Source organism: Bubalus kerabau, chromosome 7, assembly GCF_029407905.1.
Source record: "Bubalus kerabau isolate K-KA32 ecotype Philippines breed swamp buffalo chromosome 7, PCC_UOA_SB_1v2, whole genome shotgun sequence".
In the NCBI taxonomy this organism is placed as follows: domain Eukaryota; kingdom Metazoa; phylum Chordata; class Mammalia; order Artiodactyla; family Bovidae; genus Bubalus; species Bubalus kerabau.
In genome coordinates this window covers 114,904,571-114,920,567 of record NC_073630.1, presented here as the reverse complement: position 1 = coordinate 114,920,567, position 15,997 = coordinate 114,904,571, and the positions used below count along the sequence as shown (strand labels likewise).

At 45.7% G+C, this 15,997-nt stretch overlaps 1 protein-coding gene across 3 annotated transcripts in view; it reads right to left on the bottom strand.

The window, feature by feature from the left end:
* Positions 1-15,997, bottom strand: part of CC2D2A (coiled-coil and C2 domain containing 2A) — a 129,895-nt gene that overhangs the window by 35,832 nt on the left and 78,066 nt on the right. For all 3 annotated transcript variants that reach the window (XM_055589133.1, XM_055589134.1, XM_055589135.1), the window contains 6 exons: positions 14,463-14,610; positions 11,276-11,414; positions 9,105-9,308; positions 6,266-6,358; positions 4,293-4,384; positions 423-590 (listed from right to left, as the gene is read on the bottom strand). In XM_055589133.1, the coding sequence (XP_055445108.1) occupies positions 423-590; positions 4,293-4,384; positions 6,266-6,358; positions 9,105-9,308; positions 11,276-11,414; positions 14,463-14,610 (844 nt within the window). The remainder of the gene's footprint in view (positions 1-422; positions 591-4,292; positions 4,385-6,265; positions 6,359-9,104; positions 9,309-11,275; positions 11,415-14,462; positions 14,611-15,997) is intronic.

Genomic DNA, 15,997 nt, shown 5'->3' with positions numbered 1-15,997 from the left:
AAGCCCCTCTTTACCCTAAATTGACTGATTTGGTTCTGTCGTGCTGTGTTGTGCACAGTCGCTCAGTCATGTCTGACTCTCTGTAGTCCCATGGACTGTAGCCCACCAGGCTCCTCTGTCCATGGGATTCTCCAGGCAAGAAGACAGGAATGGGTTGCCATGACCCCACCAGGGGACCTTCCAGAGCCAGGAATCAAACCCACGTCTCTTGCATTGGCAGGCAGGTTCTTTACCTCTAGTGCCACCTTGGTTCTGTTACTTGGAACTAATGGGGCCCTGACATCATCAAGAACACCCACCCTCACCCCAATCCCTCCCCTCAGCCCCCACAGAGCAACAACTCTGTTGATGATGAGAGTGAACACACTGTGAAGAGGTGGGGTCCCGCAGCTCCCATCCCAGGCCAGCTTGAGGGCTCTCACCTGGCCGTCGGCTTCCTCACCGGAATGTCGTAAGCCCGGATGATGTTCACCAGCAGCTTTATGTCTCCATCGGACAGGTTTTGGGCTGTCACCTTCTTCCGGCCTTTTCTCCTTGGCCTCAGTGGTCGCTTTTGTTCTGCCAGCTTGAAAAGGCTCAGGCCCAAAATGCTAATGATTACAGAACAGAGTTAGGACTCTAGGGAAAAGAAAGATCGGGAAAGTTCACGAGACACCTTCCCACACTCTGCCCCCAGGTCCCTCATGGGCCCCTGAAAAACTTTGTCTCTTTGAGGAGGGGTGGGAATTGTCAAAAGATTCTCCCAAGATGGGGGAGATCTACTGCGTAGATGATGAACGTATATTTTAGCAGCTTCTGATCCGAGGCAGATAACTCAGGTTCTGGGCCCCGCCCTGCACCTCCTGCTTGCCCTCTGCCTTGCTCATCCCCCAGCCCCTCAAACGTGGCCTGAGCTTGCCAACTGCCCGCTTTTGCTCCTGCCAATCTTGCAACACCGAATGCTTCCTTCCACCTTCCTCGTTGACCCTCTTCACCGCAGTTCTACCACTTTTCAGGGCCAGTGCATCCTGCTCACCTTGGGCAAATCATTTCACCTCTTGCTGTCTCTGTTTCATCATCTGTATAATGGAATATTAATACCTACCTCTTGGGGTTATTGAGAGGACTAAGCGAGGCGCGTACACAGAGCCCCTGAGTATGGGTCTAGCATTAGCAGATGCCCTAACACAGTGACCGTTGGGATGATGACAGAGGTCACGATGCCACGGTGATTATGCTGGAGAAAGGAGGGGATGGAGACAGGAGGAAGGCAGGGGAGGGGGGCCAGGGGGATCTCTCTACCTCTCTCTGTCTCTGCCTCTCACTGAGATGACACCCATGAACACTTCCTGTAAGGTGAAAGCAACACAGTCTATGAATCAGAAGGGCCAGGGAACAGCGAGTTTAATTCTGCCCCAGAGACTAAAGAGAGCACAGCGGAGACTTCGTATCGGGAAGCTGATGTGAATGGCTAAGCCCGACAGCCACAGAGCAACGCCAGCTGGGCAGAGCTGGCCTCAGGCTGGCAACGCTCACGCTGCTCTTCTCTGTGAGTAAGGAAGAGCTGGCTGGACTGGAGCCCTCCTTCCAAGAGGCACGTGCCAGCCCAGGGAGATGACTCCTAAGGGACTCCCAGGGCCTGTGGTTCCGTGAGCCCCCCAGGGCCTTCCAAGGGAGCACAGAGGAGCTACCCTTTACCAGCACCGCTACGGGTCAAGCAGAGTGCGAGGGGCTTTACATATACTCTTTCTAATCCTTACAAGGTGTTACCCCATTTTTCATATGAAGAAACTGGAGGCTCTGAGAGGTCATAGAATTTGCTGGAGGCTCCTAAATAGGAGGAGAGGGAGCTGGGGTTCAAGCTCAGATCACCCTGACTTGACAGCCCAACCTTTTCTTTGAATATCTGCATATATCTTTTCATTAACTCATTTGGGACAAGGATAAGCGCATTATATAACAATGTGATGTAAAATTTGTGAAAAAATAACTATCTTTCCCAAAACCAAGAGTGTGAGGAGAGTGACACTATTTTACATTTTTGCAAATGTCTTTTTTGGTTTTACTGTACATTTTAATTTTAGAATTTTAGTGAGATACAGTTGATATATAACACTGTATAAGTTCAAGGTATACAGTAGATTTGTTTGATACATTAATGCATGGCATTATGGTTACCACCATAGGTAGCATTAGACGACACCTCTATCTCTCACTTTAGGTAATTATTGTTTTTTTTGTGTGTGTGTGGTGTGAACAATTAAGATCCAGTCTCTTAGCACCCTTGAAGTTTATATTGTTGACGATAATCACTACGCTGTACATTAGATCTCCAGGACTTATTTATCCACTGGTTGCAGGCTTATACCCTTCTACCCTTAAATATCCCCCCAATCCCCCTGCCCCTAGCCCCTTGTGACCAACAGTCTAGTCTCTGTTCTTACTAGTTTGGCTCTTTTAGATTCCACATATAAGTGAGAATCCCAGAGATATTATCTTTCTCTGACTCATCCTATGTAACAGAATGCCCTCAAAAGTCCATCCACGCTGTCACAAATTATAGCCCATCTTTTTAATCACTCTGCCAGGACGCCTGCCTAACCCAGACTTGGGAACCTCAGAGAAAAACCTTTGCCAGGAGGTTCTAACAAAGCACATCGCTTCTTTCCTCAATACTTGCTCCCTCCCCGAGGAATATCTCCTGTCACAAGACTTAGCTGTCCCCATAGTCAGCATGAGAACATCTTGGTGGCTGGGACCATTATATACAGAAATATCTTAATCTAAAGCCAAGAACAAACCAAAATGAAAAGAAGAAAGAACATACCCTGAGCCTTCAGAACTTAATGCAGAAAAGTAAAGCAGAAAAAAGAAAAAGAAAGAAAAGAAATGGAAAAACAGCATGAAAAATCATCATCTAAAGTGTAATTTTCATGATTGAAAAATGAAACAGTCAATGATTGGACTGTGGGCCTGGGATGGAGAGGACTTCCCTGGTGGCTCAGATGGTAAAGTGTCTGCCTACAATGCGGGAGACCTGGGTTCAATCCCTGGGTCAGGAAGATCTGGAGAAGGAAATGGCAACCGACTCCAGTATTCTTGCCTGGAAAATCTCATGGACGGTGGAACCTGGTAGGCTATATATAGTCCATGGGGTCGCAAAGAGTCGGATATAACTGAGCAACTTCACTTTCACTTTGCATGAATTTTCTGTGGGCACAGCCTCCCTTCTGTATGAGGATGGAGGCAAAGCCAGGAAAAGGGGCTCCCATGGATTGCACCAGTTTTTTGACTCCTTGCCATGGATTGCACCAGTTTTTTGTCTCCTTGCCAGCTGGGTGGCAGAGAGGAAGTCCATGCGTAGGAAATAACCTTTTCAGGAGACCATCTGTTGTGTCCAACAACTTTGCGACATATGTCCAAAGACTTTTTGTGAGTTTGCACAAAAACTCTTTGCAACCCCGTGGATTATATACTCTATAGAATTCTCCAGGCCAGAATACTGGAGTGGGTAGCCTTTCCCTTCTCCAGGGGATCTTCCCAACCCAGCGATCAAACCCAGGTCTCCCACATTGCAGGCAGATTCTTTACCAGCTGAGCCACCAGGGAAGCCCTTTCAGGAGACCAAGAGATTTAACCACAGGAAGGGTCATGAAGTTAATGGACTGTGCAAGCCCACCAATATAGAAAGTTCTCTTTCATCTTTCATGCGTCCACCTCGACTTGAGACCATTTGAGGATTATTTTAAATGATAGGGAGATGATCTAGCAAACAAATAGAGTCAATCCTCAACTTCTATGTAAATACCCATTTTCCCCTGCTGCCCACCCGTCACCAAACACAGGGCAGCTCTGTGCCTCCCAGTGGCGGTGCTGGAACCAGGCCTCTCCCTGCCACTCAGAATCTCAGCGGGATAATTCTCGGCCACCCCACTGCCCTGTGATGGGGGAGTGAGGGAGACCTCGGCCCAGGGAGGTGATGAAGGCAGGAGGACGATGTGCTGGAAAGGATGCTGTCACATTTCACGTGACTGGAATGGAAGATGGCCAAGGCTGGGGAAGTGCCCTTGGGGGTGGTGGGAGGTGAGATGGGGTCCACTGGAATGTGATGGAGAGGGTCTCGTGATACTCGTGCTAACAGAATCCCCCCCAAAATGTGACATCAGGCGTTCATCAGGCTTTACCAGTTTCCATTACTGTTAGGGGGCCACATGCATACCATACCCTGATAGAAATCTTACATTCACAGGGAATATTTAATATAATACAATACAAATAATTTTTACAAGAAATAACAAGATTTTTTTTTTTACCTGATATTGGGAACTTCTTCTTCTACTACCAAATCCGAAAGAAGAAAATGGTGTTTCGCAATGAGGAAACGATTTATCACTGATTCTCTAACCTGAGGGAGAGAAAGACTTATTTAACTGTTCTTGTTTGCTGAACTGCACCATTCTCTGCTCGAATGTCACCGCGGTGTGGTGGCCCTTTCGCATTCCATCACAGCTCTGACCCCTTCCTACAGTAAATCAACCAGCTTTCCTCGCTAACGTAAGCTCCCTAAGGCAGGGGCGTTCTGTTTTGTCCACTGCTATATTCTCAGGATCTGGACAAATTCCTGGTAGAAAATTTAGCTGAATGAATGAATGACTCTTTGGAAAAGACCCTGATGCTGGGAAAGACTGAAGGCAGAAGGAGAAGAGGGTGACAGAGGATGAGATAGTTGGATGGCATCACTGATTCAACGGACAGGAACTTGGGCAAACTCCAGGAGATGGTGAGGGACAGGGAGGCCTGGCGTGCTGCAGTCCATGGCATCGGAAAAAGTCAGACACAATGTGGCAACTGAACAACAACAAAAATGAATGAACAACTACAGAAAACAGGACCTGTCTTGAAACACACGAGGGCTTCCCTGGCCGCTCAGATGGTAAAGAATCTGCCTGCAGTGCAGGAGACCTGGGTTTAACCCCTGGGTCAGGAAGATCCCCTGGAGTGGAATGGCTACCCATTCCAATATTCTTGCCTGGAGAATTCCACGGACAGAGGAACTTGGCGGGCTCGAGTTCATGGGGTCACAATGAGTTGGACACAACTGAGTGACTAACACACTTTGAAGCACACACACTTCAGAACTGATTAAGTTCTTCCCCTATTCAGACTGATTTAGTTCCTAATTATTTTTTAAATGGAGGCTCTCTTAAATGTCATAAATTATTTTTTTATATAAAACCTACAGGGTAGATTAACTGGCTGGGGAAAATGTACTGTAGTCATTGTAGCATTTCTTACAAGTTAAATTAATTAAAGGAAGGACAAAATATTTTGATATTCTAGTGCAGAAGGGCAGTGAGTATGTGGTTTATAAAACTTTTTTATTACCAAGGTAATAAGATGCACACATTCATATGGTAATTCTGTATTTAGTTAGCCTTCTGAGGCAATAGAAATAAAAACAAAAGTAAGCAAATGGGATCGAATCAAATTTGCAAGTCTTTGCACAGCAAACATTCAAATATTTTTTAAAAAATCATGATTTAGAAAGTAAGTGCCTTGTAATCATACGCCTCAAGATAACCACTGATAATAAACCGAGACCAATCCTGGTGGTTTCAGTGTTTCCTCACTAAATACATTCCCTTCGGTGCCGCAGCTAGTTCAAACTGGACTTTTTATCACTTATAATCATGAATCCAAGCTAATACAAAGGAGAACCAAGTAACTATGTTACAAAGATGAAGATAGTTGCTAATCAATTTTATATCTGTAATTATGAGGAGGGCTTCCCTGGTGGCTCAGTGGTAAAGAACCCATCTGCCAATGCAGATGTGGGTTTGATCCCTTGGAGAAGGAAATGGCAACCCACCCCAGTATTCTTGCCTGAAAAATCCCATGGACAGAGGATCCTGGCAAGCCATAAATGATTACAGACTACTATAGGATAAGTGACTTTATGTCTAGTCTTAAAAGAAGATAGTGGTTATTTATGTTGCCATTGTGACCCTGGAATTTTGCAGTTTAGAATATTCTTTGAGGGACTCCCTAACAAGGAAATGGCAACCCACTCCAGTTATTCTTGCCTGGGAAATCCCACAGACAGAGGAGCCTGGTGGGCTATAGTCTATAGGGTTGTAATAGAGTGGAACACGACTAAGCAAGTAAACAGCAACAACGATTATGAGAAAATAAGCCGACAGGGTTGAGGATGGAGACCTCCCTTCTCCAACATCAGGATGCTGCCTGTCTGCCCCCTACGAGGACTGTTTGAAATGATTTTCCTTACCTGCTGCAGGTACTTTGCTACTGTGGCCCTGTGGGTGTCTATGTGGTCCTTGGTTTCGATTACATTTCTGTCTCGTAACCGTTTCTCATAGTCCTAAAATGAAAAGGAAACAATATGTCTATGATTTTAAAATACTGGTACTCTCATGCCTTTTTTGAGATTGAGCTTTCCTGGTGGCTCAGACAGTACAGAATCTGTCTACAGTGCAGGAGACCAGGGTTCAATTCCTAGGTCGGGAAGATCCCCTGGAGAAAGGCATGGCAACCCACTCCAGGATTCTTGCCTGGAAAATTCCATGGACAGAGGAGCCTGGCGGCTACAGTCCACATTAGAGAATTATTCGTCATGTGTAGTTTAAGTCACAAATTGTGGTTCTAAATCTTCCTTCTACTTCCCTCTGAACTTCAGGTTCAGAGTTGATCTTTGATGCAGCATCCAGGATTTGGAAACAGTTGATTGAACTGCTTTACAAGTAGTTACAAGTTACAATGCTTAAACAAAAGTTTTGTTTAAAAATTAGAGTATAATTGCTTTGCAGTTTGTGTTGGTTTCTGCTGTACAACAATGTGAATCAGCTATATGTATGCATATATTCCCTCCCTTTTGAGCGTTCCACCCACTCAGGATCTCATCCTTCCAGGTCATCTCAGGGCATCAAACTGAGTTTCCTGTTCTTTGTAGCAGCTTCCCATTAGCTATCTACTCTCTCAATTCGCCCCACCGTCTTCTTCCCCCTCTGTGTCCAAAGTCCATTCTCTAGGTCTGCGTCTCTATTCCTGCCCTGCAAGCAGGTTCATCAGTACCATTTTTCAAAATTCCTTGTATAATACACGATATTTGTTTGTAACAAGTTAGAGAGTTCACGCAGAAGAAACTGAGGCCATAGAGATAATCGAGTCACTGTAGATCAAGATACTAAGCTCACCCAAATGGCTTAGCCAAAGCCCCTGCTTAATTTTTGTCTTTCTATTTCAAGTAAAGCAAATACAAAATGAGTAACTAACATCTTAGTTGTTAGTAACTGGTTGCAGTTGACCTGGGTCACCTACTTGGAGGAGAGTAGTGGGTGCCTTTGGCTTTCTCTTCCTAGGCAGCTATACTTTCCTCTTTTTTTTTTCTATCAAGAAAATTCCATGTGGGCCCCAGGAAGCTGCCATGATCTCCTTCAGTCCTTCTCTGGTCATAGCTAACGCCCTGGCTCCTAACCCAGCCTGGGTGGCTCCTAACCCAGCCTTTGTGGCTTAAGAGCTATCTTCAAGATGGTTTTCTTAAAAAAAAAAAAATTTATTTACTATTTGGCTGCATAAAAAATATTTATTTATTATCAGGTCTTAGTTGCAAAACATGGGGTCTTTGTTGTGGCATGTGAGATCTCAGTTCCCCAGGGATCAAACCCTCATCCCCTGCCTTGCAAAGGAGATTCTTAACCACTGTACACTAGAGAAGACCCTGTCCCCAAGATTGTTAGACTTGGGACAAGAGGACACACCTCTCCCTCCTGGCTGAGGCTCCTAGGTATAAACTTGGGTAATACTGGTGGCCAAATGATCAAGCAGAGAAATCTGTCTGCAATGGGGGAAATTGAAGCCACCATACCACGTGAAGCCCCCACAGGAAGGAGAAGGAGCCTGGCACTCCTTGGGTGGCTCTGAGGGGCAGACGAGCTCCTGTCATTCAGATGTCTTAGACACTTAACTTGATTTTGTGATTTCATCATCTCATAAACTCCCCCGGTACAGGAGCTGGCTCAAATTGGGTTTTTATCACTTATAATCACAAGTCCAAACTGATAACAAAGAAGAACCAAGTAACCAAAGACATCTCTCCAAGAATAATTTCTGCATGAAAAATCATACTGCTTTTGATCAAAGACCTAAATGTAAGGCCACACACTATAAAACTCTTAGAGGAAAATGTAAAGCAGAATACTCTTTGATATAAATTGCAGCAGTATCTTTTGGGATCCACCTCCTAGAGTAATGGCAGTGAAAATAAACAAACAAAAGAAGTCATACTGATATTAATTTCTAGTGGCTATTTCTTTACCTCATCAAACATACACTTGTCCAGCTTTCCCTGGCCTGCCCCCCACACAGGCCTGTTCCCTGCAACTCCTCAAAGGCTCCCTGCCCCACTCCAACCTCCCCCAAGGCTTTCTGTCTCCAGCTGCCTGCAGCATCCTGACCAGACCTGTTCCCCACTTCCTACCCCCTCACCCAGGCTGTTCAATCCTACCCATCTATCTTCCAAGAAGCGCTTACCGCTGTGCTTTGTGCTTAGTAAATACTTAATGGGTTAAAACGGTATTGAGGGACTTCCCTGGTGGTCCAGTGGTTAAGAATCTGCCTTGCAATGAAGGTGACGTAGGTTTGAACCCTGGTCGGGAAACTAAGATCCCACATGTGAGCCACTAAGCCCACAAGCCACAACTAGAGAGTCTGTGCAGTGCAGGGAAAGATACCTCGTGATGCAACGAAGATCCTGCAGGCCTCAACGAGACCGACGCAGCCATTTAAGTAAATAAATTAATTTGAAAAAAAAGGGCATCGAATTCCTGACTAAGCCAGGCAGGACTGTTTGCCACACTAACACTGAAGAGATTCTTCAGCCCCTATGACACTAATTTTTCCTAGTTTAGATGTCACTAGACTGAGACAAAGAGATGATTTAAACATTGGATTCAAGAAAAATAATGAAAAGGCTATGTAAAGTGCAATAAAGAAGAAATCAATATTGCTACTGAGAACACCACAAGGATACCCACATATATATAATAGTATACAAAATGGCACGGTAAATATTTCATTATTTTATTAACCCCTCTAAGACAATCTCTTACCTGAAATACTTTTTCCATAATTTCTCGGTCATACAGTGGAATTTGCTTATAATGTCGGAACTCTGGCACCTCCTGGCTTCTAAGAAGCAGCAGCCTGAATCGTTTGGATCTACTTAATTCCTCATCCGAAACAAAGTTAAATTCCTGTTGTAGCTGTTCGAGTCGGAAGAAATCAGGGATGTAGGATTCGCCACTGGTAGCAACCTATAAACCAGGGAATACAAAGCTCCAGGTGACAGGCAGACTTCACCCAAGGAAACCTGGCACTGAGCTTTTTGGGAATGACGTTGAATGGTGAACAGTTTTGGATATGCTTGAAACATCCACTATTTCATTTAAAGAGAAAACACAGTCAAATATAATGGCAATGAGGGAGATGCTATTATCTTCATTGAATAGTTATTAAAAGTACCGTAAATCATTTTTTCCACAGAAATAAAAAGTAAACGGTTCATGTCTGGTATGCACGTTCCCCTAATAGGTGTTATGAAAATATAACAGACTGATAAATGAGTCAATTATATCAGCGTGTTACCAAACGCCTACTGCAAAAAATACACAGGAGACTCAGGTTCGATCCCTGGGTCAGAAAGATCCCCTGGAGAAGGAAATGGCAACCCACTCAGTATTCTTGCCTGGGAAATCCCATGGACAGAGGAACCTGGTGGGCTACAGTCCATGGGGGTTGCAAAGAGTCAGCCAGGACTGAGTGACTGAGCACACAGCACTGCAAATAAGATTATTCATATACATAATATATATAAAATATATATTTAAATGTATTTTTTAAACTTTGTAGCTCAGTTGGTAAAGAATCTGCCTCCAATGCAGGGGACCTGGGTTCAATCCTTGAGTCAGAAAGATCCCCTGAAGAAGGAAATGGCAATCCACCCAGTATTCTTGCCTGGAGAATCCCAAGGACAGAGGAGCCTGGCGGGCTACAATAAATGGGGGTCGCAAAGATTCGGACACGACTTAGTGACTAAAACATTTTTAAAATATAATTTTTAGACTATAACTATGCACATAAATAAGGGCCCCGGTCAGTCAGCTGCACTTGGCTCCACGGCCACGTTGCCTTGTTCCTGGCCGGCACTCTGTGGCCTTGGTTGTTAGGACAAGTGAACCAGAGATGGGCCCAGGCACCAGCGTAGAAAGCACAGCTTCAGCAACCCTGAGAAGACGAGCAGGTCTGGGCTGCACTCTGCCCAGGGGTCCATTTGCTCCCTTGCTGGGAGCTTTGTCAGCTGCAGCCTTGACCTGCAGAGAGAGAGATTCCAGGAGCAGAGATCCGCTGGGGCTTTGCAATGGGAAAGGTGATCCTGCGGAGACAATCCTGGTTCATAAAAGGGGCTATTCAGGAAGGCAAGGATGAGGTGGTTGGATGGCATCACCGACTCAATGGACATGAGCTTGAGTAAACTCTGGGAGATGGTGAAGGACAGGGAAGCCTGGCGTGCTGCAGTCCGTGGGGTCGCAAAGAGTCTGACGTGACTAAGCAACAGCAACAGGAAAGCAAGCCCTGTGTTTTGTGCTTCTCTGCGAGGCAAACAGTTAAAAAGAAGAAACATCAAGGGGACCAAGTGTTTAGTCACTCAGTTGTGTCTGACTCTTTGTGATCCCATGGTCTGTAGCCCCCCATGGGCTACGTTCCTCTGTCCATGGGCTTCTCCAGGCAAAAATACTGGAGTGGATAGCTATTTCCTTCTCCAGGGCATCTTCCCAACCCAGGGATCGAACCTGCATTGCTTATTTCTCCTGTATTGGGGTGTCTTCAGAAATGGTGGTTTTGCTCGTTTTTCTGGTTGGACAATTAGATTACCATTTAGGGTTCTTTACCACTAGCGCCGCCTGGGAAGCCCCGTAGCCTCAGCAGTACCAGGTGCTTTCTGCGTGCTGAGTGTGGACAGTTAGAGGCTTACACCAGCAGCTCATTTCTTCCCAACAACACTGTGAGGGCATCATGGGCTTCGGACCACGTTTGTCTTGCTCACACAGTCAGTAGGTGCAGAGCTAGAATTTAAACCTGTCATTCAACCCAGCCCTCACGTTCTTACACACTCCGGTGCAGGAGAACATAGTGTGAAAGACGACCTGTGTAAAAAGCCCTGCCCTTTGGTTTCCACACTGAGGGGAGAAGTGGTGTGTGCCCATGTCTCCTGCCACGTTACCGAGATCAGCTGCATCAGGGGGCCATTGCTGGGGTCGTTGGGGTCAAGCTTGGACTCTGCTGCCCACTTGGCCAACTTCTTCATGTCTGTCAGTCCTGACGTGCCGATAGAAGAGATGGCATCTGCTCTCTTCAAAGCGCTGAAAACAGAAGTTGATTCCTTGAGACAGACTTCCTCACAGAGCAGTCTGCATCAGGACCACAGGACTGCAGGGTCAGCCCTGCTCTGTGAAGGAAAGTCTGATTGTAGGAAGGACTTCTGCCATTTTTCCTTACCTGATAGTTGCTATTAAATATGTTATAAGGGTAATAAAAAAGCATGAATGGTGGCAGAAAATATTTTCAAAGCATGTATCTAATAAGGCATAAAAACATCCAAAAAATATAAGGAACTCATTCAACTCAATGGCGACAAAACCATCTGATTAACAAATGGGCATAGGATCTGAATGGACATTTTTCCAAAGACATACAAATGGCCAACGGACACATGAAAAGGTGCTCAATCATCAGGGAAATGCAAATCAAAACCACAGCGAAATGTCACTTCACACTTGTCAGAATGGCTGTCATAAAAGGCGAGCAATAACAAGTGCTGGCAAGGATGTGAGAGGGGAATTCCTTGTGCACTGTTGGTGGGAACGTAAGTTGGTGCAGCCGCTGTGAAAAACAGTATGGAGGCTCAGGAAGTTAAAAGTAGAGCAAGCACATGGTCCTGCAACCTGACTTCTGGGGATACATCCAAAGTAAACAAAATCAGTGTCCTGGGGAGGTCTCTGCAGCCCATGTTTACTGCAGTATGAGTTATAACAGCCAAGACATGCAGACCACCCAAGTGTCCGTCAGTGGACACATGGACAAGTAAAATGTGATCTGTGTGTATGTATATATAATTCAGTCATCAAAGAAGGAAGTCCTTCCATTTCCAACAGCATGGATGGGCACTGAGGCATTATGCTAAGTGAGACGATCTCACTTTGATGTGGAATCTAAAATAACCAAACATGTAGAAACAGAGAAAAGATTGGTGGAGCCAGAGGTCGGGGGGTGGATAAATGGCTGAAGCCATTTCAGAGTACAAACTTCCCGTTGTAAGATGAATAAGTCCTGGGACTCTAATGTACAGCGTGGTGACCGTATGCTGCTGTTGTTCGGTCGCTCAGTCATGCCCATCTCTTTGTGACCCCATGGACTGCAGCACCCCAGGCTTCCCTGTCCTTCACCATCTCCCGGAGTTTGCTCACATTCATATCCAGAGTGTGGTGATGCTATCTAACCATCTCATCCTGGGCCACCCCCTTTTCCTCCTGCCTTCAATCTATGTATGATTATATGAGTGTAGCTAATAATACTCTATTGTACACTTGGAAATTGCTAAGACAGTAGATGTTAAAATTTCTCAGCCCAAGGGGGGAAAAAATCTGTAACTATGTGTGTCAATGGATGTTACCCAAACTTATTGTGAAAATCATTTTGCAATATCTAGAATATCAAAACATTATGTTGTACATCTTAAACTTACACAATTTTACATGTCAATGAGATCTCAGTACATCTGGGGGGAAAAGAAGCATAAATAGAAGGAATCAAAATGTGACCCTGCATTTCTGCAACTGTGCCCAGCACACCAGTGTCCTGAGTCTCTGGATCCAGACCAGGGCACCTGGTGTAGGATGCCGGGAAGGTCCCACTTCCTAGGTAACTGGGGACCACTTGGGGCTGAGGCTAAAATAAAAGAGAAGAAACAAACATTTATACAACTAACTTAAGCCCCAACTTTGGACATGACTGAATTCCAAGGGGGCCAGGTGGTCACCACAGTTGAGCTGGGCCTTTATTAACAGGGCTGCGTCTCCCATCACTCACACTGTTTTTCCTTCTCTCCCGAGGAGCTGGAGCTTTGACCTCAGCAGGAAACTCAATGAGACAAAGTACAGGAGGCTTGTACGTAAAGGCATAAACAAGCCTCCCCTGGAAATGCTGCCAGGCTCCTGGCTGAGAAAGACCGTATTGTTATTATCACATGGATACAGGTGTTTACATTGGAAGGAGAGGGCGTAAAGGGAACAAAACCAGCCCTGTTCCGCTGTTTTTCCACATGTTGCAAATGACAGCCTGTGACTTGGAACGTATCTTCCTGATGATCAAGATAAGTCCTCTTGGGACTTCCCTGGTGGTCCAGTGGTCAAGACTCCCTGCTCCCAAGGCAAGAGGCTTGGGTTCGATCCCTCGGCAGGGAACTAGATCCCATCACAACTAAAATCCTGCACACTGCAACGAGGACTTGGTGCAGCCAAATAGATAAATTAAAAAAAAAAAAAGAAAAGGTTAGTCCTTTCATTTTATGGAGGCTACTGAGGCCATGACAGTAAGATGATCCACTCAAGACACACCTATTGGGGAGCCACAGAAGCAAGACTGGAACCCAGGCACCTGGCTCTACAGTCCAGGCTGCCTGGATGGGCATCAACCACTAAGAGGGGTGGCCTGTCCGTCTGGAGTGAGTCCCTTCCTGCTGTTCTGAGTGAAACCGACAGCTAGCAATCAAGGAAGGGGACTGAGAATAGGGCCTTTCATATACCCAGAAGTTTCTACATCAGTCACATTTTACAGTGATCTCTGACTGAGTGCCAAATAGATACAACTATACGCCATGCCAATGTTCACTGGAAGGACTGATGCTGAAGCTCCAATACTTTGGCCACCTGATGCGAAGAGCTGACTCACTGGAAAAGATCCTGATGCTCAGAAAGATTGAAGGCAGGAGGAGAAAAGGGTGGCAGAGGATGAGATGGTTGGATGGCATCACCAACCCAATGGACACAAATTTGAGCAAGCTCCTGGAGATCGTGGAGGACAGGGGAGCCTGGTGAGCTGCAGTCCACGGGGTCACAAAGAGTGGGCCTCGACTGACAGACTGAGCAACAACACGTACCGTGTGCTTTCCCCATCTGCAAAACTGCGAAAAGAATATTTCACAGGCTTACTGGTGTCTGATGCTGACAAACATCCAGTATTTTTCAGGATATTAACATTTTAGTTTTTATCATAAGAACACACACAAAACCCCTGAAAATACTGGCACGTGACAATAAAAGGAAAGACTGTGAGACTGCAAGCCTTTCCCTCCTGAATCGCGCTGATGCCAATGCTGCCCTCGCTCATCAGCTGTTCTAGCCACACGTTACCTTCTGAATCCAATATTCTGCTGTGACAACGGAGGAATTAAAGGAATCCCATTTTCTCCAATGGCCCATGCCACGCTGTTGGACACTTTCCCCGAGGTCATTAGAATCAGTTGATTACCACCGTCAGCTTCAAATGAGAAGGGCACTCCTGAGGAAGCAGCGGATGAAAAAGGATGCTGTTTAGAAAGAGGGAGTGAGCCCCATGCTAGTGAGAAGGCAAAGCAGAGAGCAGACAAATGGAACAGAATGGGTGGGGGTAGGGGGATGGAACACATCATTCAGATCAACAGCGTGGAGCTTCAGGTGGTGACACGGTGGGCCCCTCGGCTGTATCTCTGATAGCAGAGTGTAGCATTATGAGGAGTGATGCACTCTGCGCTGGGACCAACTGCATATATATTCTGCCACTTAACAGCTGTGTGACCATGGACAAATTGCTTAACTTCTCTGAACCTTAGTTTCGCTATGTATAAAATGGAGATAATAATAATGAAAGTGAAAGTTGCTCAGTTGTGTCCTACTCTTTGTGACCCCCATGGAGTATGCAGTCCATGGAATTCTCCAGGCCCAGAATACCAGAGTGGATAGCCTTTCCCTTTTCCAGCGTATATTCCCGACCCAGGAAGTGAACTGGGGTCTCCTGTGTTGCAGGCGGATTCTTTACCAACTGAGCTATCAGGGAAGCCCATACTATAATAACAATAATACTGCCCCCTTTTAAGGATTGCTGTGAAGACATCCTTCATTCATTCAGTAGATACCCATTTGAGCCCCTACTTCATGCCAGGCACTACTCTAGTCACCAAGACAGCAGTAAAGAAAACTGATAGCAATCCCTGACCTCACGGAATTTACATTCAAGTAGGAAAGACAGATTATAGATGTGATAAATAAAGAGATTAGGCTAGCATGTTAGAGAGTGGTGGTGGTGATTTAGTTGCTAAGTTGTGTCCACCTTTGTGACCCCAAGGACTGTAGCCCATCAGGCTCCTCTGTCCATGGGATTCTCCAGGCAAGAATACTGACGTGAGTTGCCATTTCCTTCTCCAGGGGATCTTCCCCACCCAGGGATCCAACCCACGTCTCCTGCATTGTAGGCAGATTTTTTACCACTGAGCCACTAGGGAAACCCCATGTTAGAGAGTAGTAAGTGCAAAAGAGAAAAAAGTATGAAAAGTGTTAGAAAATATATGTTTGAGGAGGAGGCAGGGGTTGAACTTTCCAATGTTAAGTGGCAAGGGAAGGCTCCTTGAGAGGTCCCTTCTGAATAATGAAAAGGCCTGAAGAAAGTGGAAGGGAGGCATGTAGGTGTCTTGGGAAAGAGGCTTCTTGGTAGAAAGAAGGATGCAAAGGCCCTCAGGTGAGAGCGTGCCTGGAATGAGAAACAGCATGTCAAGTGAGGAAAAACCTGCAAAGCCTCAGACAGACCTGGCAGGCACTGACCAGTCCACAGATGCTGTCGCTCAGCTATGCTAGAAACTTTAAAGCCTCACTGACTGGGCTCCCACTGATTTGACATTAATGACAAAAAGTCT